The sequence below is a fragment of the Myiozetetes cayanensis genome, unplaced genomic scaffold (genome assembly GCF_022539395.1).
Source record: "Myiozetetes cayanensis isolate MyiCay16 unplaced genomic scaffold, myiCay2020 scf362, whole genome shotgun sequence".
In the NCBI taxonomy this organism is placed as follows: domain Eukaryota; kingdom Metazoa; phylum Chordata; class Aves; order Passeriformes; family Tyrannidae; genus Myiozetetes; species Myiozetetes cayanensis.
The window spans coordinates 1-24,883 of NW_026087591.1; the positions used below are offsets into that span (position 1 = coordinate 1).

The 24,883-nt window shown below is 63.7% G+C and overlaps 2 protein-coding genes and 1 long non-coding RNA gene across 4 annotated transcripts; 1 reads left to right on the forward strand and 2 right to left on the reverse strand.

Annotated features, from left to right (window-relative positions):
• Window positions 1-1,748: 1,748 nt before the first annotated feature.
• Window positions 1,749-21,243, reverse strand: DHX34 (DExH-box helicase 34; the record flags this gene model as incomplete). The annotated part of the gene is made up of 12 exons (XM_050328132.1): window positions 21,211-21,243; window positions 18,016-18,475; window positions 16,323-16,921; window positions 14,234-14,545; window positions 11,986-12,231; window positions 8,789-8,891; window positions 7,380-7,597; window positions 6,613-6,787; window positions 5,544-5,737; window positions 4,934-5,035; window positions 3,350-3,553; window positions 1,749-1,919 (listed from the first exon to the last, which is right to left on the reverse strand). Coding segments are annotated over exons 1-12 (2,817 nt in total), but the record flags the coding sequence as incomplete, so codon positions are not given.
• Window positions 5,854-6,236, forward strand: LOC126646672 (uncharacterized). 2 transcript variants are annotated; one of them, XR_007630364.1, is made up of 3 exons: window positions 5,854-5,946; window positions 5,987-6,006; window positions 6,176-6,236. It is a non-coding gene; the product is annotated as an uncharacterized LOC126646672 (long non-coding RNA). The 2 variants fall into 2 exon arrangements; XR_007630365.1 differs by lacking the exon at window positions 5,987-6,006 and adding an exon at window positions 6,067-6,086.
• Window positions 21,244-21,759: 516 nt separating the features above from the next.
• C5AR1 (complement C5a receptor 1) lies at window positions 21,760-24,558 on the reverse strand. Its single transcript, XM_050328130.1, has 2 exons — window positions 24,342-24,558; window positions 21,760-22,856 (listed from the first exon to the last, which is right to left on the reverse strand). The coding sequence occupies exons 1-2, from the start codon at window positions 24,556-24,558 to the stop codon at window positions 21,760-21,762; spliced, it is 1,314 nt and encodes a 437-aa protein (XP_050184087.1).
• Between the last annotated feature and the right edge of the window lie 325 nt (window positions 24,559-24,883).

The following is a 24,883-nucleotide window of genomic DNA, read 5'->3' on the forward strand; positions in this document are numbered from 1 at the left end:
CCCCCAGGTGGGAATCACTCCCCTGTCCCAGGTGTGACATCACTCCCAGTCCCAGGTGTGAATCACTCCCCCCATCCCCAGGTGTGAATCACTCCCCTGTCCCAGGTGTGAATCACTCACCTGTCCCAGGTGTGAATCACTCACCTGTCCCCAGGTGTGAATCACTCCCCTGTCCCAGGTGTGACATCACTCCCCTGTCCCAGGTGTGACATCACTCCCCTACCCCCAGGTGTGAATCACTCACCTGTCCCAGGTGTGACATCACTCACCTGTCCCAGGTGTGACATCACTCCCCTGTCCCAGGTGTGACATCACTCCCCTGTCCCAGGTGTGACATCACTCCCCCATCCCAGGTGTGACATCACTCACCTGTCCCAGGTGTGACATCACTCACCTGCCCCAGGTGTGACATCACTCCCTGTCCCAGGTGTGAATCACTCCCCTGTCCCAGGTGTGAATCACTCCCCCATCCCCAGGTGTGACGTCACTCACCTGTCCCAGGTGTGAATCACTCCCCTGTCCCAGGTGTGAATCACTCACCTGTCCCAGGTGTGAATCACTCACCTGTCCCAGGTGTGAATCACTCCCCTGTCCCCAGGTGTGAATCACTCCCCTGTCCCCAGGTGTGACGTCACTCCCCTGTCCCAGGTGTGACGTCACTCACCTGTCCCAGGTGTGAATCACTCCCCTGTCCCAGGTGTGACATCACTCCCCTGTCCCAGGTGTGACATCACTCACCTGTCCCAGGTGTGACATCACTCACCTGTCCCAGGTGTGACATCACTCCCCTGTCCCAGGTGTGAATCACTCACCTGCCCCCAGGTGTGAATCACTCCCTGTCCCAGGTGTGAATCACTCCCCTGTCCCCAGGTGTGAATCACTCACTTGCCCCCAGGTGTGAATCACTCACCTGTCCCAGGTGTGACGTCACTCCCCTGTCCCAGGTGTGACATCACTCACCTGTCCCAGCTGTGACGTCACTCCCCTGTCCCCAGGTGTGAATCACTCCCCTGTCCCAGGTGTGACATCACTCCCCTGTCCCCAGGTGTGACATCACTCCCCTGTCCCCAGGTGTGACATCACTCACCTGTCCCAGCTGTGACGTCACTCCCCTGTCCCAGGTGTGAATCACTCCCAGTCCCAGGTGTGAATCACTCACCTGTCCCAGGTGTGACATCACTCCCCTGTCCCAGGTGTGAATCACTCCCCTGTCCCAGGTGTGACATCACTCCTCTGTCCCAGGTGTGACGTCACTCCCCTGTCCCAGGTGTGAATCACTCACCTGTCCCAGGTGTGAATCACTCCCATTCCCAGGTGTGACATCACTCCCTGTCCCAGGTGTGAATCACTCACCTGTCCCAGGTGTGACATCACTCCCCTGTCCCAGGTGTGACATCACTCACCTGTCCCAGGTGTGAATCACTCCCCTGTCCCAGGTGTGACATCACTCCACCTGTCCCAGGTGTGAATCACTCCCCTGTCCCAGGTGTGACATCACTCCCCTGTCCCAGGTGTGACATCACTCCCCTGTCCCAGGTGTGACATCACTCCCCTGTCCCAGGTGTGACATCACTCACCTGTCCCAGGTGTGAATCACTCCCCTGTCCCAGGTGTGAATCACTCACCTGTCCCAGGTGTGACATCACTCCCCTGTCCCAGGTGTGAATCACTCACCTGTCCCAGGTGTGAATCACTCCCCCATCCCCAGGTGTGAATCACTCACCTGTCCCAGGTGTGAATCCCTCACTCACCTGCTCGGAGTCGCGGCGGGCGCCGTTGAGGGGGTCGGGCAGGGCCACCTGCGGGTACAACCCCCGGGCCAGCACCAGCCCCAGCAGGGCCACCTGGGGCGGGGCCAGGTGAGCCCCACAGGTGAGACGCAGCTCCCGAGGGTCGTGGCGCAGCTCGAACCGAACGGCCTGGGGGGGGGGGACAGGTGAGGGACACCTGGACAGGTGAGGGGCACCTGAGACAGGGGAGGGGCACCTGGGACACCTGGGAGGGGTGAGGGGGCACCAGGGACAGGGGAGGGGCACCTGGGACAAGTGAGTGGACTCCTGGACAGGTGAGGGACACCTGGGGATCGATAGTGCCCACCTGGACCAGGTGAGGGGCACCTGGGACAGGGGAGGGGTCACCTGGGAGAGGGGAGGGGTCACCTGGGAGAGGGGAGGGGTGCCTGGGCACCTGGGATGGGTGAGGACACCTGGGACAGGTGAGGGGCACTGGATGGAGAGTGCTCACCTGGTGGCACCTGAGGGTGAGGGACACCTGAGACAGGTGAGGGGCACCTGGGACAGGGGAGGTGACATCTGGGACACCTGGGATGTGGGGGACTCCTGGACAGGTGAGGGACACCTGAGGATGACAGTGCACCTGGGACAGGTGAGGCACCTGGGACAGGGGAGGGCACCTGGGACGAGGAGGGTCACCTGGGACAGGTGAGGGGCACCTGGGCACCTGGGATGGGTGAGGGACACCAGGGACAGGTGAGGGACACCTGGGGATCGATAGTGCCCACCTGGGACAGGTGAGGGACACCTGAACAGGTGAGGGGCACCTGGGACAGGAGGCACCTGGGACACCTGGGACAGGGGAGGGGCACCTGGGACAGGTGAGGGGCACCTGGGACACCTGGGATGGGTGAGGGGCACCTGGGACAGGTGAGGGGCACCTGGGACAGGTGAGGGGTCATATGGGACAAGTGAGGGGACACCTGGACAGGTGAGGGGTACCCAGACAGGTGAGGCACCTGGGTCACGTGGGACAGGTGAGGGGCACCTGGGACAGGGGAGGGGCACCTGGGTTACGTGGGACAGGTGAGGGGCTCCTGGGACAGGTGAGGGGCACCTGGGACACATGGGACAGGTGAGAGGGCACCTGGGACAGGGGAGGGGCACCTGAGACACGTGGGACAGGTGAGGGACACCTGGGACAGGTAAGGGGGCACCTGGGACAGGTGAGGGACACCTGGGGAGCTGGGACAGGTAAGGGGGCACCTGGGACAGGTGAGGGACACCTGGGGAGCTGGGACAGGTGAGGGACACCTGGGACAGGTGAGGGGCACCTGGGACACATGGGACAGGTGAGAGGGCACCTGGGACAGGGGAGGGGCACCTGGGTCACGTGGGACAGGTGAGGGACACCTGGGACAGGTAAGGGGGCACCTGGGACAGGTGAGGGGCACCTGGGTCACGTGGGACAGGTGAGGGGACACCTGGGACAGGTGAGGGGCACCTGGGACAGGGGAGGGGACACCTGGGCACCCACAGGTGAGCATCACCTGGGGATTGACAGTGCCCACCCAGCGCAGGTAAGGGGCTCACCTGGCTTGCAGGTGAGGGCTCACCTGGATGTCGACTCTGCCCCTCTCCTGGGTCTCCTCCTCCTCCTCCTCCTCCTCCTCCTCGCCCTGGTTCAGCCGCAGCACCTGCGGGCGCCGCTCACCTGCGCGCTGGGCGTGGCTCAGCAGGTGCCGCTCCCGACGCCCCCCCCGGCGCCGCTCGGCCCTTCCGGAACCTTCCGAGAGCAGCTCCTGCTCCTGCAGCAGCTCCTGAGGGGAGGGGGCGACACGGGGGACGCACAGGTGAGGGTGGGACAGGTGAGGGGCTGAACAGATGAGGGTGGGACAGGTGAGAGTGGGACAGGTGAGGGGCTGAACAGGTGAGTCCTTGCACAGGTGAGGGGTGAACAGATGAGGGGTGAACAGGTGAGGGGTGAACAGGTGAGTCCTCTGCACAGCTGAGGGGTGAACAGATGAGGGGTGAACAGGTGAGGGGCTGGACAGGTGAGTCCTCAGACAGGTGAGGGGTTGAACAGGTGAGTCCCTGCACAGGTGAGGGGTGAACAGGTGAGGGGGCTGCACAGGTGAGTCCTCAGACAGGTGAGGGGTTGAACAGGTGAATCCCTGCACAGGTGAGTCCTCAGACAGGTGAGGGGCTGAACAGGTGAGTCCCTGCACAGGTGAGGGGTGAACAGGTGAGGGGGCTGCACAGGTGAGTCCTCAGACAGGTGTGGGGTTGAACAGGTGAATCCCTGCACAGGTGAGGGGTTGAACAGGTGAGGGGCTGCACAGGTGAGTCCCTGCACAGGTGAGGGGTTGAACAGGTGAGTCCCTGCACAGGTGAGGGGTTGAACAGGTGAGTCCCTGCACAGGTGAGTCCTCAGACAGGTGAGGGGCTGAACAGGTGAGTCCCTGCACAGGTGAGAGCCTGGACAGGTGAGAACCTGGATAGGTGAGCGAGAAGGCCTGGCCAGGTGAGCTGTGGGCCAGGTGAGCACCCAGCCAGCTAAGGGGACAGACGGGTGAACACCTTGACAGGTGAGGGGCCAGGTGAGCAGCTGGGCAGGTGAGGGGTCAGACAGGTGAACACCTTGACAGGTGAGTGGCCAGGTGAGCAGCTGGGCAGGTGAGGGGTCAGACAGATGAGCACCTTGACAGGTGAGGGGCCAGGTGGGCTGTGGGCCAGGTGAGCACCGAGCCAGGTGAGGGGTCAGACGGGTGAACACCTTGACAGGTGAGGGGTCAGGTGGGCTGTGGGCCAGGTGAGCAGCTGGACAGGTGAGGGACAGACGGGTGAACACCTTGACAGGTGAGAGGCCAGGTGGGCTGTGGGCCAGGTGAGGGACAGACGGGTGAGCACCTTGACAGGTGAGGGGCCAGGTGGGCTGTGGGCCAGGTGAGCAGCTGGGCAGGTGAGGGGTCAGACAGGTGAGCACCTTGACAGGTGAGGTGCCAGGTGAGCTGTGGGCCAGGTGAGGGACAGACGGGTGAGCACCTTGACAGGTGAGAGGCCAGGTGGGCTGTGGGCCAGGTGAGGGACAGACGGGTGAGCACCTTGACAGGTGAGGTGCCAGGTGAGCTGTGGGCCAGGTGAGCAGCTGGGCAGGTGAGGGGTCAGACAGGTGAGCAGGTGTGCAGGCGTTGGCTCACCTGGAACTGGCGCCGCAGGTCGGCGATCTCGTAGAGCCGGTGCTCGGCCACGCCCCGACGGCGGCACCACCGGCGGGAGCTCCTGCCGCGCTCGGCCTTCACCTGGACACACCTGGTCACACCTGGGGGCACCTGCACCCCCCCAGGGCAACCCCCACCTCAAACCAACCCCACCTGGGCACACCTGGGCACACCTGGGGGGCACCTGGACCCCCCAGAGCAGCCCCACCTCAAACCAACCCCACCTGGGCACACCTGGGGGGCACTTGGACCCCCCAGGGCAGCCCCAACCTCAAACCAATCCCACCTGGGCACACCTGGTGGGCACTCGGACCCCCCAGGGCAGACCCAACCACAAACCAACCCCACCTGGGCACACCTGGGCACACCTGGTGGGCACTCGGACCCCCCAGGGCAGACCCAACCACAAACCAACCCCACCTGGGCACACCTGGGGGGTTCCTGAACCCCCCCAAACCCAGAGTCTCCCCCACCCCACCTGTGCCCCCTCAGGTGACCTGGGCACACCTGGGCACACCTGGGGGGCACCTGAACCCCCCAAAACCCACTGTGTCCCCCCACCCCACCTGTGCCCCCCAGGTGAGCTCACCTGCAGCCACTGGTTGAAGAGGTTGAGCAGCGTCAGGGGGTCCCCGTGGGGGCTCTGCAGGTGCCGCCGGGGCTCGGCCCAGGTGTGCCCCGAGGGGGAGGGGCGCAGGAAGGGGGAGGGGACGCTCAGCGCCGCCGCCACCGTCAGGGTGGGCTCCGCCAGGTGCAGCAGAGCCCCCAGCACCAGCACCTTACCTGGGCACAGGTGAGGGGGACAGGTGAGACAGGGACAACAGAACCAGCACCTTACCTGGGCACAGGTGAGGGGAGGACAGGTGAGACAGGTGAGCTCAGGTGAACTCAGGTGAGGACAGGTGAGAACAGGTGAGCTCAGGTGGGTTCAGATGAGTTCAGGTGAGGACAGATGAATTCAGGGGAGGACAGGTGAGCTCAGGGGGGCTCAGGTGAGGACAGGTGAGCTCAGGTGAGGACAGGTGAGCTCAGGTGGGTTCAGATGAGTTCAGGTGAGGACAGATGAATTCAGGGGAGGACAGGTGAGCTCAGGGGGGCTCAGGTGTGCTCAGGTGGGTTCAGATGAGTTCAGGTGAGGACAGGTGAGCTCAGGTGAGGGCAGATGAATACAGGTGAGGACAGGTGAGCTCAGGGGGCTCAGGTGAGGACAGGTGAGCTCAGGTGAGGGCAGATGAATACAGGTGAGGACAGGTGAGCTCAGAGGGGCTCAGGTGAGGACAGGTGAGCTCAGGTGAGCCCAGATAAGCTCCTATCAGTTCAGGTGAGGACAGATGAGCTCAGGTGGGCTCAGGTGAGTTCAGGTGAGGACAGGTAAGCTCAGGTGGGCTCAGGTGAGAACAGGTGAGCTCAGGTGGGCTCAGATGAGTTCAGGTGAGGACAGGTAAGCTCAGGTGGGCTTAGGTGAGGACAGGTGAGTTCAGGTGGGTTCAGGTGAGGACAGGTAAGTCAGGTGGGCTTAGGTGAGGACAGGTGAGCTCAGATGGGCTCAGGGGGCTCAGGTGAGTTCACGTGAGGGCAGTGAGTTCAGATGAGTTCAGGTAAGCTCAGGTGGGCTCAGGTGAGCTCAGGTGAGGACAGGTGACCCCCCCAGCACTCACCCACCACGACATCGACGGGCAGGTGAGCCAGCAGGTGGCCAATGGGGGTGAGGTCCTCGTGCTCGTCCAGGGCCCCCTGGTCCTGCAGGTACCTGAGCGCCACCTCCACGCTGGCGGGGGGAGGGGCCTCCAGGAACGGGAACGTCCGCGGGTCCCCCAGCCCCAGGCTCTTCACCTGCACAGGTGGGTGGGCACACCTGGGTGAGCCCAACCCCCCCCTCACCTGCCTGACCACGTTCTGTCCCCAAAACCCCCCCAGATCCAGCACAGGTGAGGTCCCAGACTCACCTGGACCACCCCTTTGCCCCCCTCACCTGTCTGACCAGGTTCTATCCCCAAAACCCCCCGAAATCCAGCACAGGTGAGACCCCAGACTCACCTGACACCACCCCTTTTTCCCCTCACCTGTCTGACCACGTTCCCACCCCAGATCTAGCACAGGTGAGGCCCCAGACTCACCTGGACCACCCCTTTGCCCCCTCACCTGTCTGACCACACTCCCACCCCAAACCCCCAAAGCCCCCCAAATCCAGCACAGGTGAGGCCTCAGACTCACCTGACACCACCCCTTTGCCCCCCTCACCTGTCTGACCAGGTTCCCACCCCAAAACCCCAAATCCCACCCCAAAATCCCCAAATCCCACCCCAGACCCAGCACAGGTGACGCCACAGCCTCACCTGGTGCCATGCCCCACCCCCGAGCTCCCACCTGCCCCTCCCACCACCCCCACCCCCCAGAGCCCCTGGACGTGGCCAGGTGAGCTCACCTGCAGCACCAGGGAGTCGAGGGCCACCCTGTGGATCTCGGGCTGGGGGTACCTGGCCCAGGTGTGCAGGAGCTCTCGGGAGTAGAGGCGGATGCAGGTGCCGGGGCCGGTGCGGCCGGCGCGGCCCTTGCGCTGCTCGGCGCTGGCCCGGCTGATCCACAACTCCTGCAGCCGCCTCACCTTGGCCTGGGCATCGTACCTGAGCTCCTTCACCTTACCTGGGCACAGGGGGAGGCTCAGGTGAGGCTCAGGTGAGGCTCAGGTGAGCAGGGAGGGGCTCAGGTGGCCAGGGAGGGGCAGGTGCCAGGCGCTGGCCCGGCTGATCCACGACTCCTGCAGCCGCCTCACCTTGGCCTGCGCGTCGTACCTGAGCTCCTTCACCTTACCTGGGCACGGGGGAGGGGCTCAGGTGAGGCTCAGGTGGGCAGGGAGGGGCTCAGGTGGGTAGGGAGGGGCAGGTCCCAGGCGCTGGCCCGGCTGATCCACGACTCCTGCAGCCGCCTCACCTTGGCCTGCGCGTCATACCTGAGCCTCTTCACCTTACCTGGGCACGGGGGGCTCAGGTGAGGCTCAGGTGGGCAGGGAGGGGCTCAGGTAGGCAGGGAGGGGCTCAGGTGGGCAGGGAGGGGCAGGTCCCAGGTGCTGGCCTGGCTGATCCACGACTCCTGCAGCCGCCTCACCTTGGCCTGCGCGTCGTACCTGAGCTCCTTCACCTTACCTGGGCACGGGGGAGGCTCAGGTGAGGGGCTCAGGTGGGCAGGGAGGGGCTCAGGTGGGCAGGGAGGGGCAGGTCCCAGGCGCTGGCCCGGCTGATCCACGACTCCTGCAGCCGCCTCACCTTGGCCTGCGCGTCGTACCTGAGCTCCTTCACCTTACCTGGGCACGGGGGGAGGCTCAGGTGAGGGGCTCAGGTGGGCACGGAGGGGCAGGTCCCACCCCAAGGCCCTGGTGCTGGCCCAGGTGAGCCACAGCTCCTACAGCCCCCTCACTTCGTCCTGAGCTCCCTCCCCTCACCTGGGCACAGGTGAGGTTCAGGTGAGGTTCAGGTGAGGTTCAGGTGGGCTGAGAGGGGCAGGGCCAGCCCTAGGTGTGTAAGGAGGATGGGGCTGGCCCAGGTGAGCAGGGCAGGGCCGTTACCTGAGACCAGGTGTGCTGGGAGGCTGGGCCAGCCCAGGTGTGCACGGAGCGTGCGGCTGGCCCAGGTGAGCAGGGCAGGGCCGTTACCTGAGACCAGGTGTGCAGGGAGGGCGGGGCCAGCCCAGGTGTGCAGGGAGGGCAGGGACAGCCCAGGTGAGCAGGGCAGGGCCGTCACCTGAGCCCAGGTGTGCAGGGCAGGGCCGTTACCTGAGCCCAGGTGTGCAGGGCAGGGCGTCACCAGCCCAGGTGTGCAGGGAGGGCGTGGCCGTTACCTGAGTCGACGACGAAGCGCACGCCGTCGATGGTCACCGAGGTCTCGGCGATGTTGGTGGCCAGGATGCACTTGCGCACCCCGGGGGGGGGCAGGTGGAACACCTGGGGGGGGGGGACACGCACCTGAAAACACCTGGGCAGGGCGGGGCTGCAGCCCAGAAACACCTGGGGGACCCAGGGGGAGCAGCCCCCCCCTCACCTGAACACCCAGGGGATGAGTCTGACCTCACCTGGGACTTCCCAAAACACACCTGGGAGCCCCCAAAAAACAGATCTGACCCCCCCAAACACACACCTGGGACCCCCCCAAACACTCACCTGGGATCCCCACACACCTGGGACACCCAAACACACACCTGGGACCCCCAAACACACACCTGGGACTCCCCCAAACACACACCTGGGACCCCCCAATCACACCTGGAACCCCCCTAAACACACACCTGGGCCCCCCAAACACACACCTGGGACCCCCCCAAACACACACCTGGGACACCCCCAACACACACCTGGGACATCCAAACACACCTGGGACCCCCAAACACACACCTGGGACCCCCAAACACACACCTGGGACCCCCAAACACACACCTGGGACCTCCAAACACACACCTGTGACCCCCAATACACACCTGGGCCCCCAAACACACACCTGGGACCCTCCCAAACACACACCTGGGACCCCCAAACACACACCTGTGCCCCCCAAACACACACCTGGGACCCTCCCAAACACACACCTGGGACCCCCAAACACACACCTGGGACCCCAAACACACCTGAGACCCCAGTCACACCTGTGCCCCATCACATATCTGTGCCCCCCTCACCTTGTCCTGCTGCTCGGCAGGTAGCTGCACGTCAGGGACCCCAAACACACACCTGTGCCCCCAGTCACACCTGTGCCCCCCAAACACACACCTGGGACCCCCCCAGTCACACCTGTGCCCCCACCACACCTTGTCCTGCTACTCAGCAGGTAAGCTGCTGTGCAGGGACCCCAAACACACACCTGGGAGCCCCCCAGTCACACCTGTGCCCCCCAAACACACACCTGGCACCCCCAAACACACACCTGGGACCCCCAAACACACACCTGTGCCCCCAGTCACACCTGTGCCCCCAACTCACCTTGTCCTGCTACTCTGCAGGTACAGCTGTGCCCCCAAACACACACCTGGGACCCCCAAACACACACCTGTGCCCCCAAACACACACCTGTGCCCCCAGTCACACCTGTGACCCCCACTCACACTTGTCCTGCTGCTCTGCAGGTAACCTGCCCCCAAACACACACCTGGGACCCCCAAACACACACCTGGGCCCCCAAACACACACCTGTGACCCCCAACATCACCTTGTCCTGCTGCTCGGCAGGTAAGCTGTGACCCCCAACACACACCTGGGACCCCCAAACACACACCTGTGCCCCCAAACACACCTGTGCCCCCTCACCTTGTCCTGCTGCTCGGCAGGTAAGCTGCCAGCCTGCAGGGGCAGCACGACACAGCGCTGAGTGTGCTGGGCGCACACCTGGGACCCCCAACACACACCTGGGACCCCAAACACACACCTGGGACCCCCAAACACACACCTGTGCCCCCCAATCACACCTGTGCCCCCAAACACACACCTGTGACCCCCAAACACACACCTGTGCCCCCCTCACCTTGTCCTGCTGCTCGGCAGGTAAGCTGCCATGCCATGGGACCCCAAACACACACCTGGCACCCCAAACACACACCTGGGACCCCCAAACACACCTGGGACCCCTAACACACACCTGGGACCCCCAGTCACACCTGTGCCCCCACCTCACCTTGTCCTGCTGCTCAGCAGGTAAGCTGCCACACCTGGGACCCCAAACACACACCTGGGACCCCCAATCACACCTCTGACCCCCAGTCACACCTGTGCCCCCAAACACACACCTGTGCCCCCCCAAACACACACCTGGGACCCCCAAACACACACCTGGCACCCCCAAACACACACCTGGGACCCCCAAACACACCTGTGCCCCCACCTTACGTTGTCCTGCTGCTCGGCAGGTAAGCTGTGCCCCCCACAAACACACCTGGGACCCCCCAGTCACACCTGTGCCCCCACTCACCTTGTCCTGCTGCTCAGGCAGGTAAGCTGTGATCCTCAAACACACATCTGTGACCCCCAAACACACACCTGGGCCCCCAGTCACACCTGTGCCCTCCAGTCACACCTGTGCCCCCCAGTCACACCTGTGCCCCCCCCTCACCTTGTCCTGCTGCTCGGCAGGTAAGCTGTGCCCCCCAAACACACACCTGGGACCCCCAAACACACACCTGTGCCCCCAAACACACACCTGTGCCTCCCCAATCACACCTGTGCCCACCCAGTCACACCTGTGCCCCCCTCACCTGTGTCCTGCTACACGGCAGGTACGCTGTGCCCTCAAACATACACCTGTGCACCCCAAACACACACCTGGGACCCCCAACACACACCTGTGACCCCCCCTCACCTTGTCCTGCTGCTCTGCAGGTAAGCTGTGCCCTCCAAACACACACCTGTGCCCCCCAAACACACACCTGTGACCCCCGCAGTCACACCTGTGCCCCTCTCACCTTGTCCTGCTGCTCGGCAGGTAAGCTGCCATGCAGGGGCAGCACGACCCAGCGCTGGGTGTGCTGGGCGTACACCTGGGACCCCCAAACACACACCTGGGACCCCCCCAGTCACACACCTGTGACCCTCCCAGTCACACCTGTGTCCCCCCCTCACCTTGTCCTGCTGCTCGGCAGGTAAGCTGCCGTGCAGGGACCCCAAACACACACCTGTGCCCCCCAAACACACACCTGTGCCCCCCCAGTCACACCTGGGACTCCCAAACACACATCTGGGACCCCCAAACACACACCTGTGCCCCCCAGTCACACCTGTGCCCCCCCTCACCTTGTCCTGCTGCTCGGCAGGTAAGCTGTGCCCCCCAAACACACACCTGGGACCCCCAAACACACACCTGTGCCCCCCAAACACACACCTGTGCCCTCCCTCACCTTGTCCTGCTGCTCGGCAGATAGCTGTGCCCCCAAACACACACCTGGGACCCCAAACACACACCTGTGCCCCCCTCACCTTGTCCTGCTGCTCGGCAGGTAAGCTGTGCCCCCCAAACACACACCTGTGCCCCCCAAACACACACCTGTGCCCCCCTCACCTTGTCCTGCTGCTCGGCAGGTAAGCTGCCGTGCAGGGGCAGCACGACCCAGCGCTGGGTGTGCTGGGCGTACACCTGGGCAGGGCCCAGCACCTGCTGGATCTCGGCGGCCCCGCTGAGGAAAACCAGGACGTCCCCGCGCTCCTCGCGCGGCACCTGCGCGTCGATGGCCTCCAGCACCCGCAGGTACGGCCCCGCCTCCAGGTGGGTCTGCCTCGGCTCCGAGGGGATGGGCTGGTACAGCACCTGGGCACAGGGGAGGCACACAGGTGAGCACAGGTGAGCACAGGTGAGCACAGGTGAACACACAGATGAGCACCCAGGTGAGCACACAGGTACGGCCCCGCCTCCAGGTAAGCCTGTCTGGGCTCTGAGGGGATGGGCTGGTACAGCACCTGGGCACGGGGGGGCACACAGGTGAGCACAGGTGAGCACACAGGTACGGCCCCGCGTCCAGGTGTGTCTGCCTGGGCTCTGAGGGGATGGGCTGGTACAGCACCTGGGCACGGGGGGGCACACAGGTGAGCACAGGTGAGCACACAGGTGAACACACAGGTGAGCACACAGGTACGGCCCCGTGTCCAGGTGAGCCTGCCGGGGCTCCGAGGGGATGGGCTGGTACAGCACCTGGGCACGGGGGGGCACAGGTGGCACACAGGTGAGCACACAGGTACGGCCCCGTGTCCAGGTGAGCCTGCCGGGGCTCCGAGGGGATGGGCTGGTACAGCACCTGGGCACGGGGGGGGCACAGGTGAGCACACAGGTACAGCCCCGCGTCCAGGTGTGTCTGCCTGGGCTCCGAGGGGATGGGCTGGTACAGCACCTGGGCACAGGGGAGGCACAGGTGGGCACACAGGTGAGCACACAGGTGAGCACACGGTCCAGGTGAGCCTGCTGGGCTACGAGGATGGGCTGGTACAGCACCTGGGCACGGGGGGGCACAGGTGAGCACACAGGTACAGCCCCGCGTCCAGGTGGGTCTGTCTGGGCTCTGAGGGGATGGGCTGGTACAGCACCTGGGCACAGGGGGGCACGGGGGGCACACAGGTGAGCACACAGGTGAGCACACAGGTACGGCCCCGCGTCCAGGTGAGCCTGCCTGGGCTCTGAGGGGATGGGCTGGTACAGCACCTGGGCACAGGGGGGCACGGGGGAGGACAGGTGAGCCTGTCCAGGGTCTGACAGGATGGGCTGCTACAGCACCCGGGCACAGGTGGGCATGGGGGAGGACAGGTGAGCCTGTCCAGGGTCTGACAGGATGGGCTGCTACAGCACCTGGGCACAGGTGGGCATGGGGGAGGACAGGTGAGCCTGTCCAGGGTCTGACAGGATGGGCTGCTACAGCACCTGGGCACACGTGAGCACAGGTGAGCACACAGGTGAGAACCCAGGTGAACACACAGATGAACACACAGGTGAACAGATGAGCACACAGATGAGCACACAGGTGAGCACACAGGTGAGCACACAGATGGGCACACAGATGAGCACACAGGTGGGTACACAGATGAACACACAGGTGGGCACACAGGTGGGCACACAGGTGAGCACAGAGGTGGGCACACAGATGAACACACAGGTGAGCACAGATGAGCACACAGATGAGCACAGGTGGGCACACAGGTGAGCACACAGGTGGGCACACAGGTGAACACAGGTGAGCACACAGGTGAGCACACAGGTGAGCACAGGTGAACACAGATGACTACAGGTGACCACAGGTGAACACACAGGTGAGCAAACAGATGAGCACACAGGTGAACACAGGTGAGCACACAGATGAGCACACAGGTAAGCACAGGTGAGCACAGGAGAACACACAGGTGAACAGATGAGCACACAGGTGAGCACAGGTGAACACAGGTAAGCACAGGTGGGCACACAGGTGAGCACACAGGTGAGCACAGGTGGGTACACAGGTGAACACACAGATGAGCACACAGATGAGCACACAGGTGAGCACAGAACACACAGGTGAACAGCTGAGCACACAGATGAGCACACAGATGAGCACACAGATGAGCACACAGGTGAGCACAGGTGAGCACAGGAGAACACACAGATGAACAGATGAGCACACAGGTGAGCACAGAACACACAGGTGAACAGCTGAGCACACAGATGAGCACACAGATGAGCACACAGATGAGCACACAGGTGAGCACAGGTGGGCACACAGGTGAACACACAGATGAGCACACAGATGAGCACACAGGTGAGCACACAGGTGGGCACAGCTGCTCCTCACCTTGACGGGGTAGAGCCGGCCGGGCACCTGCAGCACGGGGGCTCCCCCGAAGTAGGTGGCGAACAGGTGCGGGTCGCAGGTGGCCGACATGAGCAGCAGGCGCAGGGCGGGGCGCGCCGGGAGCAGGCGCCGCAGCGCCCCCAGCAGGAGGTCCCCGGGCAGGTGCCGCTCGTGCACCTCGTCGGCCACCAGCACCTGGTACCTGCCCAGGGCGGGGTCGCTCTGCAGCTGCCGCAGCAGCAGCCCCAGCGTCACGAACACCAGGTGGGCGCCGCGCCCGCAGGTGCGCTCGAAGCGCGTCTGGAAACCCACCTGGGGACACGGGGAGGGGGGGAGAGAGAGAGAGAAAGGGGGTGTGGGCACGGCATACCTGGCACAGGTGACAGCCCAGCCCGCTGCTCCCAGTGCCCTCCCAGTGCCCCCAGATCGTTCTCACCTGGTACTTGCCAAGGGTCTCCAACCCCACCCTGTGTGCCAGGGGCTGGGCACAGCACACCTGGACAGGTCCCAGTGCCTCCCAGTGCCCTCCCAGTCCCTCACCTCGTACCTGCCGAGGGTCTCGAGCCCCACCCTGCGCGCCAGGGGCTGGGCACAGCACACCTGCACAGATCCCAGTGCCTCCCAGTGCCCTCCCAGTGCCCTCTCAGTCCCTCACCTGGTACCTGCCGAGGGTCTCCAGCCCCACCCTGCACACCAGGGCTGTGCAGGTGACGCGGTGGGGCTGGGCACAGCAGACCTGCACAAGTCCCAGTGCCTCCCAGTGCCTCCAAACCCCTCCCAGTTCCCTCCCAGTGCCCCCAGCACCCCTTACCTCATACCTGCCAAGGGTCTCCATCCTCACCCTGCGCACCAGGGCGGTGCAGGCGGCGCAGCGGGGCTGGGCACAGCACACCTGGATGGGTCCCAGTGCCTCCCAGTACCCCCAGATGTCCCAGTCCATGCTCACCTTGTACCTGCCAAGGGTCTCGAGCCCCACCCTGGCACAGGCGACATGGTGGGGCTGGGCACAGCACACCTGCACAGGTCCCAGTGCCTCCCAGTGCCTCTCAATCCCCTCCCAGTGCCTCCCAGTGCCCTCTCAGCCCCTCCCAGTGCCCCCAGTCATCCCAGCCCATGCTCACCTCGTACCTGCCGAGGGTCTCGAGCCCCACCCTGTGCGCCAGGGGCTGGGCGCAGCTCACCTGGACAGGTCCCAGTGCCTCCCAGTGCCTCCCAGTGCCTCCCAGTGCCTCTCAACCCCTCCCAGTGCCCTCTCAGTCCCCTCCCAGTGCCCCCAGTCATCCCAGCCCATGCTCACCTCGTACCTGCCCAGGGTCTCGAGCCCCACCCTGCGCGCCATGGGCTGGGCACAGCACACCTGGACAGGTCCCAGTGCCTCCCAGTGCCTCTCAATCCCCTCCCAGTGCCCCCCAGTCCCCTCCCAGTGCCCCCAGTTGTCCCAGCCCATGCTCACCTCGTACCTGCCGAGGGTCTCCAGCCCCACCCTGTGCGCCAGGGCGGCGACGCGGCGGGGCTGGGCACAGCTCACCTGGACAGGTCCCAGTGCCTCCCAGTGCCTTCCAGTGCCTCTCAATCCCCTCCCAGTGCCCTCTCAATGCCCTCCCAGTGCCCCCAGTTGTCCCAGCCCATGCTCACCTCGTACCTGCCGAGGGTCTCGAGCCCCACCCTGCGGCGCCAGGGCTGGGCACAGCGCACCTGGGCTGGGCACAACCACCTGGATGGGTCCCAGTGCCTTCCAGTGCCTCCCAGCCCCTCCCAGTGCCCCCAGTTGTCCCAGCCCCTGCTCACCTCGTACCTGCCGAGGGTCTCGAGCCCCACCCTGCGCGCCAGGGGCTGGGCACAGCACACCTGGACAGGTCCCAGTGCCTCCCAGTGCCTCCCAGTGCCCCCAGTTGTCCCAGCCCATGCTCACCTCGTACCTGCCGAGGGTCTCGAGCCCCACCCTGCGCGCCAGGGCGGCGCAGGCGACGCGGCAGGGCTGGGCGCAGCACACCTGGATGGGTCCCAGTGCCTCCCAGTGCCTTCCAGTGCCTCTCAATCCCCTCCCAGTGCCCTCCCAGTGCCCCCAGTCATCCCAGTCCATGCTCACCTTGTACCTGCCCAGGGTCTCGAGCCCCACCCTGCGCGCCAGGGCGGCGCAGGCGACGCGGCGGGGCTGGGCGCAGCACACCTGGCGGTACCCGGCCTCCAGCAGGTACTGGGGCACCTGGGTGGACTTGCCGCAGCCGGTGTCCCCCGCCACCACCAGCACCTGGTGGCGGCCCAGCAGCCCCAGCAGCCGGCGCCGGTGGCGGGCGATGGGCAGGGCGGCCCGGCCGCGCCACAGCCGCGCCAGGCGGGCGAAGGAGCCGCGCTGGAGCAGGCACAGGTAGTGCAGCAGCGCCCGCCGCAGCTCCCTCCGGGCGGGGTCCGCGCGGGGGTGTTCCTGGGGGTCCACAAAGTCCTCGGGGTCCCTCTTCCTGTGTTTCTGGGGGTCCACAAAGTCCTCGGGGTCATCGGAGTCACCTCGATGGCGTTTTGGGGGGGCCCCAGAGTCGCTTCGGGGGCGTTTCGGGTGGTCCTGAGGGTCCCCAGAGTCACCTCCGGGGCGTTTTGGGGGACCCTGAGGGTCCCTGGGGTCACCTCGGGGGCGTTTCAGGGGGTCCTGAGCGTCCCCAGAGTCATCTCGGTGGCGTTTGGGGGGTCCCCAGAGTCATTTTGGTGGCGTTTTGGGGGGTCCCCAGAGTCATTTTGGTGGCGTTTTGGGGGGTCCCCAGAGTCATTTTGGTGGCGTTTTGGGGGACCCTGAGAGTCCCTGGGGTCACCTCGGGGGCGTTTTTGGGGGTCCCCAAAATCTTCAGGGTGGCCTCGGGGGCGTTTTGGGGTCCCACAGTCGTCTCGTGTCGAGTCCTGAGCGTCCCAGAGTCACTCGGGGTGCTTTGGGGGTCCCCAGAGTCATTTTGTGGCGCTTTGGGGGACCCTGAGGGTCCCTGGGGTCATCTCGGTGGCGTTTGGGGGGGTCCCCAGAGTCATTTTGGTAGTGTTTTGGGGGACCCTGAGGGTCCCTGGGGTCACCTCGGTGGCGCTTTGGGGGATCCCCAGAGTCATTTTGGTGGCGTTTTGGGGGGTCCCCAGAGTCATTTTGGTGGCGTTTTGGGGGACCCTGAGGGTCCCTGGGGTCACCTCGGGGGTGTTTCGGGGGGTCCCCAAAGTCTCCAGGGTCATCGGGGTCGCCTCGGGGGCGTTTCGGGGGGTCCTCAGGGTCCCTTCTCCGGTGTTTTGGGGGGTCTCTGGGGTCACCTCGATGGCGTTTTGGGGGGTCTTTAAAGTCCTCAAGGTCCCTTCTCTGGTGTTTTGGGGGTCCGCAAAGTCTCTGGGGTCACCTCGATGGCGTTTTGGGGGGTCCCCAAAGTCCTCAGGGTCCCTTCTCCTGTGTTTTGGGGGGTCCTCAGTGTCCTCAGGGTCCCTTCTCCGGTGTTTGGGGGGGTCTCCAAAGTCCTCAGGGTCCCCTCTCCGGTGTTTTGGGGGGTCTCCAAAGTCCTCAGGGTCCCTTCTCCGGTGTTTGGGGGGGTCTGCAAAGTCTCTGGGTTCACCTCGATGGCGTTTTGGGGGGTCCCCAAAGTCCTCTGATTCCCCTCTCCGGTGTTTTGGGGGGTCCTCAGTGTCATCAGGGTCCCTTCTCCGGTGTTTTGGGGGATCCCCAAAGTCCCTCCTCTGGTGTTTTGGGGGGTCTCCAAAGTCCTCAGGGTCCCCTCTCCGGTGTTTTGGGGGGTCCCCAAAGCCTCCAGAATCCCTGGGGTCACCTCGATGGTGTTTTGGGGGGTCCCCAAAGTCCTCAGGGTCCCCTCCCTGGTGTTCTGCGGGGTCCTGGGGGTCGCCTGGCTGGTATTTTGGAGAGTCCTGGGGGTCCCCTCCTTGGTATTTCGGGGGGTCTTCCCCCCCCAGCAGGGCCAGGTTGATGCGGAGCTGGGGGTCGTAGTGGGGGGGCAGCCCCAGGGGGTTTTGGGGCCCCCCAGATTTGTTGGGGGGCTCCTCCTTTTGGGGGAGGCGTCGGAAGCGCTGCAGGAAGGCCCAGAAATCCCGGAATTCCGAGGGGCTGACGCCGGGGCGGGAGCCACTCCGGGGGGTCCCAGTCGGGGTCCCGGCACTGGGCCCAGTGTCGTTCCCAGTCCCCAGACTGGTCCCAGTGTCGTTCCCAGTCCCCAGACTGGTCCCAGTGCCGCCCACGGGGCCCCTTTTCCAGCGGCATCTCCGGTGGGGGGGCTGGAATGGGATGGGGGGGACAGGGGGGTCATTGGGGGGTGATGGAGGAGCCCCAAACCCAGACAGGACCCCCAAACCTCTCTGGGACCCCCCAAACTCAAATCAACTGCCTGGGACCTACCAACGCCCTCTGGGACCCCCCAAATTCCTGTGGGACCCCCAAACCCAACTCACCTCCCTGGGACTTCCCCAAACCCCTCTGGGACCCTCCCAACCCCCATTTCACCTTCCTGGGACCCCTCAAACCCCTCTGGGACCCCCCAAACCTCTCTGGGACCCCCCAAACTCAAATCAACTCCCTGGGACCCCCCAAACCCCTCTGGGAGCCCCCCAAACCCAAATCACCTCCCTGGGATCCCCCAAACCCCTCTGGGACCCCCAAACCCAACTCACCTCCCTGGGACCCCCCAAATTCCTGTGGGACCCCCAAACCCAACTCACCTCCCTGGGACCCCCCAAACCCCTCTGGGACCCCCCAGACTCCTGTGGGACCCCCAAACCCAAATCACCTCCCTGGGACCCCCCAAACCCCTCTGGGAGCCCCCCAAACCCAAATCACCTCCTGGGATCCCCCAAACCCTCTGGGACCCCCAAACCCAACTCACCTCCCTGGGACCCCCAAACCCCTCTGGGACCCCCAAACCCCTGTGGGACCCCCCAAACCCCAACTCACCTCCTGGGACCCCCAAACCCAACTCACCTCCCTGGGACCCCCAAACCCAATTCAACTCCCTGGGACCCCCAAACCCCTCTGGGACCCCCAAACCCCAACTCACCTCCCTTGGACCCCTCAAACCCCTCTGGGACCCCCAAACTCCTGTGGGACCCCCAAACCCAAACTCACCTCCCTTGGACCCTCAAACCCCTCTGGGACCCCCAAACCCCTCTGGGACCCCCAAACCCCAACTCACCCTCTGAGACCCCCCAAACGCCTCTGAGACTCCCCCAAACCCTTTACACCCCCCGGGACCCCTCAAACCTCATCCAAAGCCCTCCTGGACCCCTCCAAACCCCTTCCGCACCCCTCCGAAACCCCTCAAACCCCTCTTAGACCCCCCAAACCCCCCATTTCCCCCCTCCACTCCTCGGTCCCCTCAGGCCCCTCAGGCCGGGCCCGACTCACGCGCCTCCCCTCACCTCCCTCAGCACCTCCGGAACCCGCTCCCGGCCCTGTTCCAGACCCCGGGACCCCCCGGACACCCGGGACCCCCAGAGACCCCCTAAAACTCCCCAAACCCCCGGGACCCCAAAACGGCCCCGTTCCCGCTCACCTCAGGGAGCCGCCGGCACGGGCAGCGCGGGCCGCCGGGGGGCGCCAGAGAGCCGGGCGGGGAGGGGCGGGGTTATGCAAATGAGTCAAGAACGGGGCGTGGTTATTCAAATATGGCTCGGGGTAGGGCGTGGTTATGTAAATTAGACCCCGGAGGGGCGGGGCTATAGAACGGTACCAATTATGTGGGCTGAAAGATGGGCGGGGAATATGTAAATTAACGGGAAGGGGCGGGGCTAAGGATTGCCGGGTATTGATCGTTTGGGGCGGGGATATGTAAATTACGGTTATATGTGGGCGGAGCTATGCAAATTAAGATAAAAGAAGCGGGTGCTGTCCCCAAATTTCCCACACTATTCCCACCCACCCCCACTGTCCCCAAGTGTCCCCCGTTGTCCCCAAGTGTCCCCAAATGTCCCCTAGTGTCCCCAAGTGTCCCTGAATGTCCCTCATTGTCCCCAAGTGTCTGTAATGTCCCCCACTGTCCTCAAGTGTCCCCAAATGTCCCCAAGTGTCCCCAAATGTCTCCCGTTGTCCCCAAGTGTCCCCAAATGTCCCCCACTGTCCCCGAGTGTCCCCAAATGTCCCACACTGTCCCCAAGTGTCCCCAAATGTTGTCCCCAAGTGTCCCCCACTGTCTTCAAGTGTCCCCAAATGTCCCCAAGTGTCCCCCACTGTCTCCAAGTGTCCCCAAATATCCTCCATTGTCCCCAAGTGTCCCCCGTTGTCCCCAAATGTCCCCTAGTGTCCCCCACTGTCTCCAAGTGTCCCCAAGTTTCCCTAATGTCCCTAAGTGTCCCTAAATGTCCCCCATTGTCTCCAAGTGTTCGTAATGGCCCTCACTGTCCCCAAGTGTTCCCAGATGTCCCCACCCCTCCCCACTGTCCCCAAACGTCCCCAAGTGTCCCCAGGGCCACCTCCCCCCACCCCAGAAGTGATGCAAGACCACTCCCAACCTCCCCTAAGGCCTTTCCGGAGTGGGGACACGTTGTGACACTTCCTGTGGTGTCCCCACTCCCCAACCCCCTCCCGGTCCCCAAAATCTGCTGAGGCAGCAAAATCCTACCTAAAAACTCCCAAAACGGGAACCGGGGCCCAGTTCCGCCTTTATTGGGGGAGGGGGAGGGGACACCCTGAGGGGCTTGGGGTGACGGGGGGTCACCTGGGGGAAGGAATTTTGGGGGTGGGAGACACCCATTGTGGGGAGGGGGGACAGGGACCCCCAAATGAGGAGGAGGAGGGGGAGGATGAAGATGAATTCATGGGTCACACCCCCAAGTTCAGGTGAGACCCCCGGATGATGAGGATGATGATGAGGATGATGAGGATGATGATGAGGAGGATGAAGATGGTCCAGGGGTCACACCCCCACATTCAGGTGAGACCTCCATGATGATGATGAGGAGGAGGAGGAGGATGAAGATGATCCAGGGGTCACACCCTGGCACTCTGGTGGGACCCCCACAGTGACAATGACAACGACGATGACGATGATCATGACGACAACGATGACGGCCAACGCTCCCAACCAGCCCCTCCTTCACCCCCGTGCCCACGCTCTGATGGGACCCCCACAATGCCAATGGCCATTGACCACCTCCCCACACACAGCTGTGCCCCCTCCTCACATGGCAGTGCCCCCCCCTCACACAGCAGTGCCCCCCCTCACACGGCAGTGCCCACGCTCTGGTGGGACCCCCACAATGCCAATGGCCATTGCAGTGCCCCCCCCTCACACAGCAGTGCCCCCAGCAGTGCCCCCTCACACAGCGGTGCCCACGCTCTGGTGGGACCCCCACAATACCAATGGTCATTGACACCCCACCCCTCACAGAGCGGTGCCCCCTCACACAGCAGTGCCTCCCCTCACACAATGGTGCCCCCTCACACAGCAGTCCCCCTCACACAGCAGTGCCCCCTCACACAGCAGTGCCCCCTCACACAGCAGTGCCCCCTCACACAGCAGTGCCCCCCACTCACATGGCAGTGCCCCCTCACACGTTGGTGCCCCCCCTCACACGTCGGTGCCCACGCTCTGCTCCTCCACCGTGGTGGTGCCGCTCTTGCTCCTGCTGTTCCCGTCCCCCGTGGGGGTCTCATCCCCCAGCACGGCCCTGAGGACGCCCCTCCAGGAGCGGCGGGCGCGGCGGCGGAACCCCCTGCCCGCGGCGGCGTAGATGATGGGGTTGAGGCAGCTGTTGACGTAGGCCAGCCCCGCCACCAGCGGGTCCGCGTCCCTGGCCGCCTGGAAGGCCGCGCTGCCCGCCGGCGCCGCCGCCAGCACCAGGCCCAGCGCGTGGTAGGGCAGCCAGCAGGCGAAGAAGGCGCCCACCACCGCCAGCACCGTGGCCGTGGCGCGGCGAGGCCGCCGCGGGCCCCCCCGGGACCGCAGGCGCAGCAGGAGGCGGCCGTAGCAGGCCGAGATGACGACCAGGGGCCCGGCGAAGCCGCACAGCAGCCTTAGCACCGCCGTGCCCACCTCGGCCCGGCGCCCGTGGGGGCCCAGCCACGAGTAGTCCAGCACGCAGGTGGTCTTGGCCGAGAAGGGGTCGCGCCGGGCGGTCCTGAAGACGAAGGAGGGCAGCGTGAGCAGCGCGGCCGCCCCCCAGGCTCCGGCGCAGGCCCCCCGCGCCAGGGCGGGCGTGCGGTGGTTGTGGCACCACACGGGGTGAGTGACGAGGGCGCAGCGGTCGGCGCTGAGCGCCGTGAGCAGCAGCACGCTGGCGAACATGTTGAGCACGGTGAGCGACGGCAGCGCCCGGCAGCAGAACCCCCCCAGGGGCCAGTGGTGGTCGAGGGCCAGCGGCAGCGCCAGGAAGGGCAGGGCCAGGCAGCACAGCAGGTCGGCCAGCGCCAGGTTGAGGAACCAGACGCCGTTGACGGTGCGGCGCAGCTCCAGCGCCGTCACCCAGAGCACGGCGCCGTTGCCCAGCACGCCCAGCACGAAGATGAGGGCGTAGAGGGCCAGCACCAGGCGCAGCCCCAGCGGCACCGACGGCGCGTCCAGCTCGTAGATGGAGGAGTCGTCCCAGGAGGAGTTGTAGGAGTAGTCGGGAGGGGGGTCATGGCGGGTGGGGGAGTGGGAAGGAGATGGGGAGGGGTGAGGTGGGTCTGAGGGTGGGGGAGGGGGAGGGATGGCCCAGGGGAAGGAGAGATGAGATGGAGATGAGCCAACCCGAAAGTCACCCAATCTAACCCAACCCAACCAAACCCAACCCAAAACAACCCAACTAAACCCAACCCAACCCAAAACAACCCAACCAGACCCAATCTAACCCAACCCAACTAAACCCAACCCAACTCAACCCAAAACAACCAAATTAAACCCAACCAAACCCAACCCAACTAAACCCAACCCAACCAAACCCAATCCAAAACAACCCAAAACAACCAAACTAAACCCAACCCAACTCAAAACAACCCAACTAAACCCAACCCAACTAAACCCAATCCAAAACAACCCAAAACAACCAAACTAAACCCAACCCAAAACAACCCAAAACAACCAAACTAAACTCAACCAAACCCAACCCAATTAAACCCAACTCAACCAAACCCAACCCAACTAAACCCAACTAAACCAAACCCAACCCAACCCACCCAACCAAAACCAACCCAACCCAACCCAAAACAACCCAACCAAAACCAACACAACCAAACCCAACCCAACCCAAAACAACCCAACCAAACCCAACCCAACTCAACCAAACCCAACCCAAAACAACCCAAAACAACCCAACTAAACCCAACCCAAAACAACCAAACTAAACCCAACCAAACCCAACCCAACTCAACCAAACCCAACCCAAAACAACCCAAAACAACCCAACTAAACCCAACCAAACTCAACCCAAAACAACCCAACTAAACCCAACCCAACTCAACCCAAAACAACCCAAAACAACCAAACTAAACCCAACCCAACTAAACCCAACCCAACACAACCCAAAACAACCCAAAACAACCCAACCCAACTAAACCCAACCCAACACAACCCAAAACAACCAAACTAAACCCAACCCAACTAAACCCAACCCAACACAAAACAACCAAACTAAACCCACCAAACCCAATCCAATTAAACCCAACCCAACCAAACCCAACCCAACCCAAAACAACCCAACTAAACCCAACCCAACTAAACCCAATCCAACCCAACTAAACCAAACCCAACCCAAAACAACCCAACTAAACCAAATCCAACCAAACCCAACCCAAAACAACCCAACTAAACCCAACCCAACCAAACCCAACGAACAACAACCAACTAACCCAACCAAACAACTCAACCCAACCCAACCCAAAACAACCCAACCAAACCCAACCCAACCAAACCTAACCCAATCCAACCCAACCAAACCCAACCCAACCCAAAACAACCCAACCAAACCCAACCCAACCCAAAACAACTCAACCAAACCCAACCCAACCCAACCCAACCCAACCCAAGGATGACCCAACCCAACCCTTCCACCTTGGCCAAGGTCACCTCCCACCACACCAGCTGATCAAGGGTTTTTTGGGGGGGTTTCCAGCCCCATTTTGGGGGTGTCCATTCTCCTGGGAGGACATTTTGGGACCCCCTCCCAGCCCAGCCCAGTTTGGGGGGAGTCTCCAGCCACATTTTAGGGGTCTCTGGCCCCGTTTTGGGGGCGTCTGTCCTCATTTTAGGGGTCTCCATCCCCATTTTGGGAGTGTCCATCCTCATTTTAGGGGTCTCCAGCCTCATTTTGGGGGTGTCCATCCTCATTTTAGGGGTCTCCAGCCCCATTTTGGGGATGTCCATCCTCATTTTAGGGATCTCCAGCCCCATTTTGGGGGTCTCCACCTTCCTGGGAGGATATTTTGGGACCCCTCCCAGGCAGCCCCATTTTGAGGTCCCCACCCTCATTTTGGGGTCTCCAGCCCCATTTTAGGTCTCCAGCTGCATTTTAGGGGTCTCCAGTCCCATTTTAGGGGTCTCCAGCCCAATTTTTGGGGCTCCAGGCCCAATTTTTGGGGTCTCCAGCCCCATTTGAAGGGTCTCCAGCCCCATTTTAGGGGTCTCCAGCCCAATTTTGGGGTCTCCAGCCCCATTTTAGGGGTCTCCAGCCCAATTTTTGGGTCTCCAGCCCCATTTTGGGGTTGTCCCAGTCCCC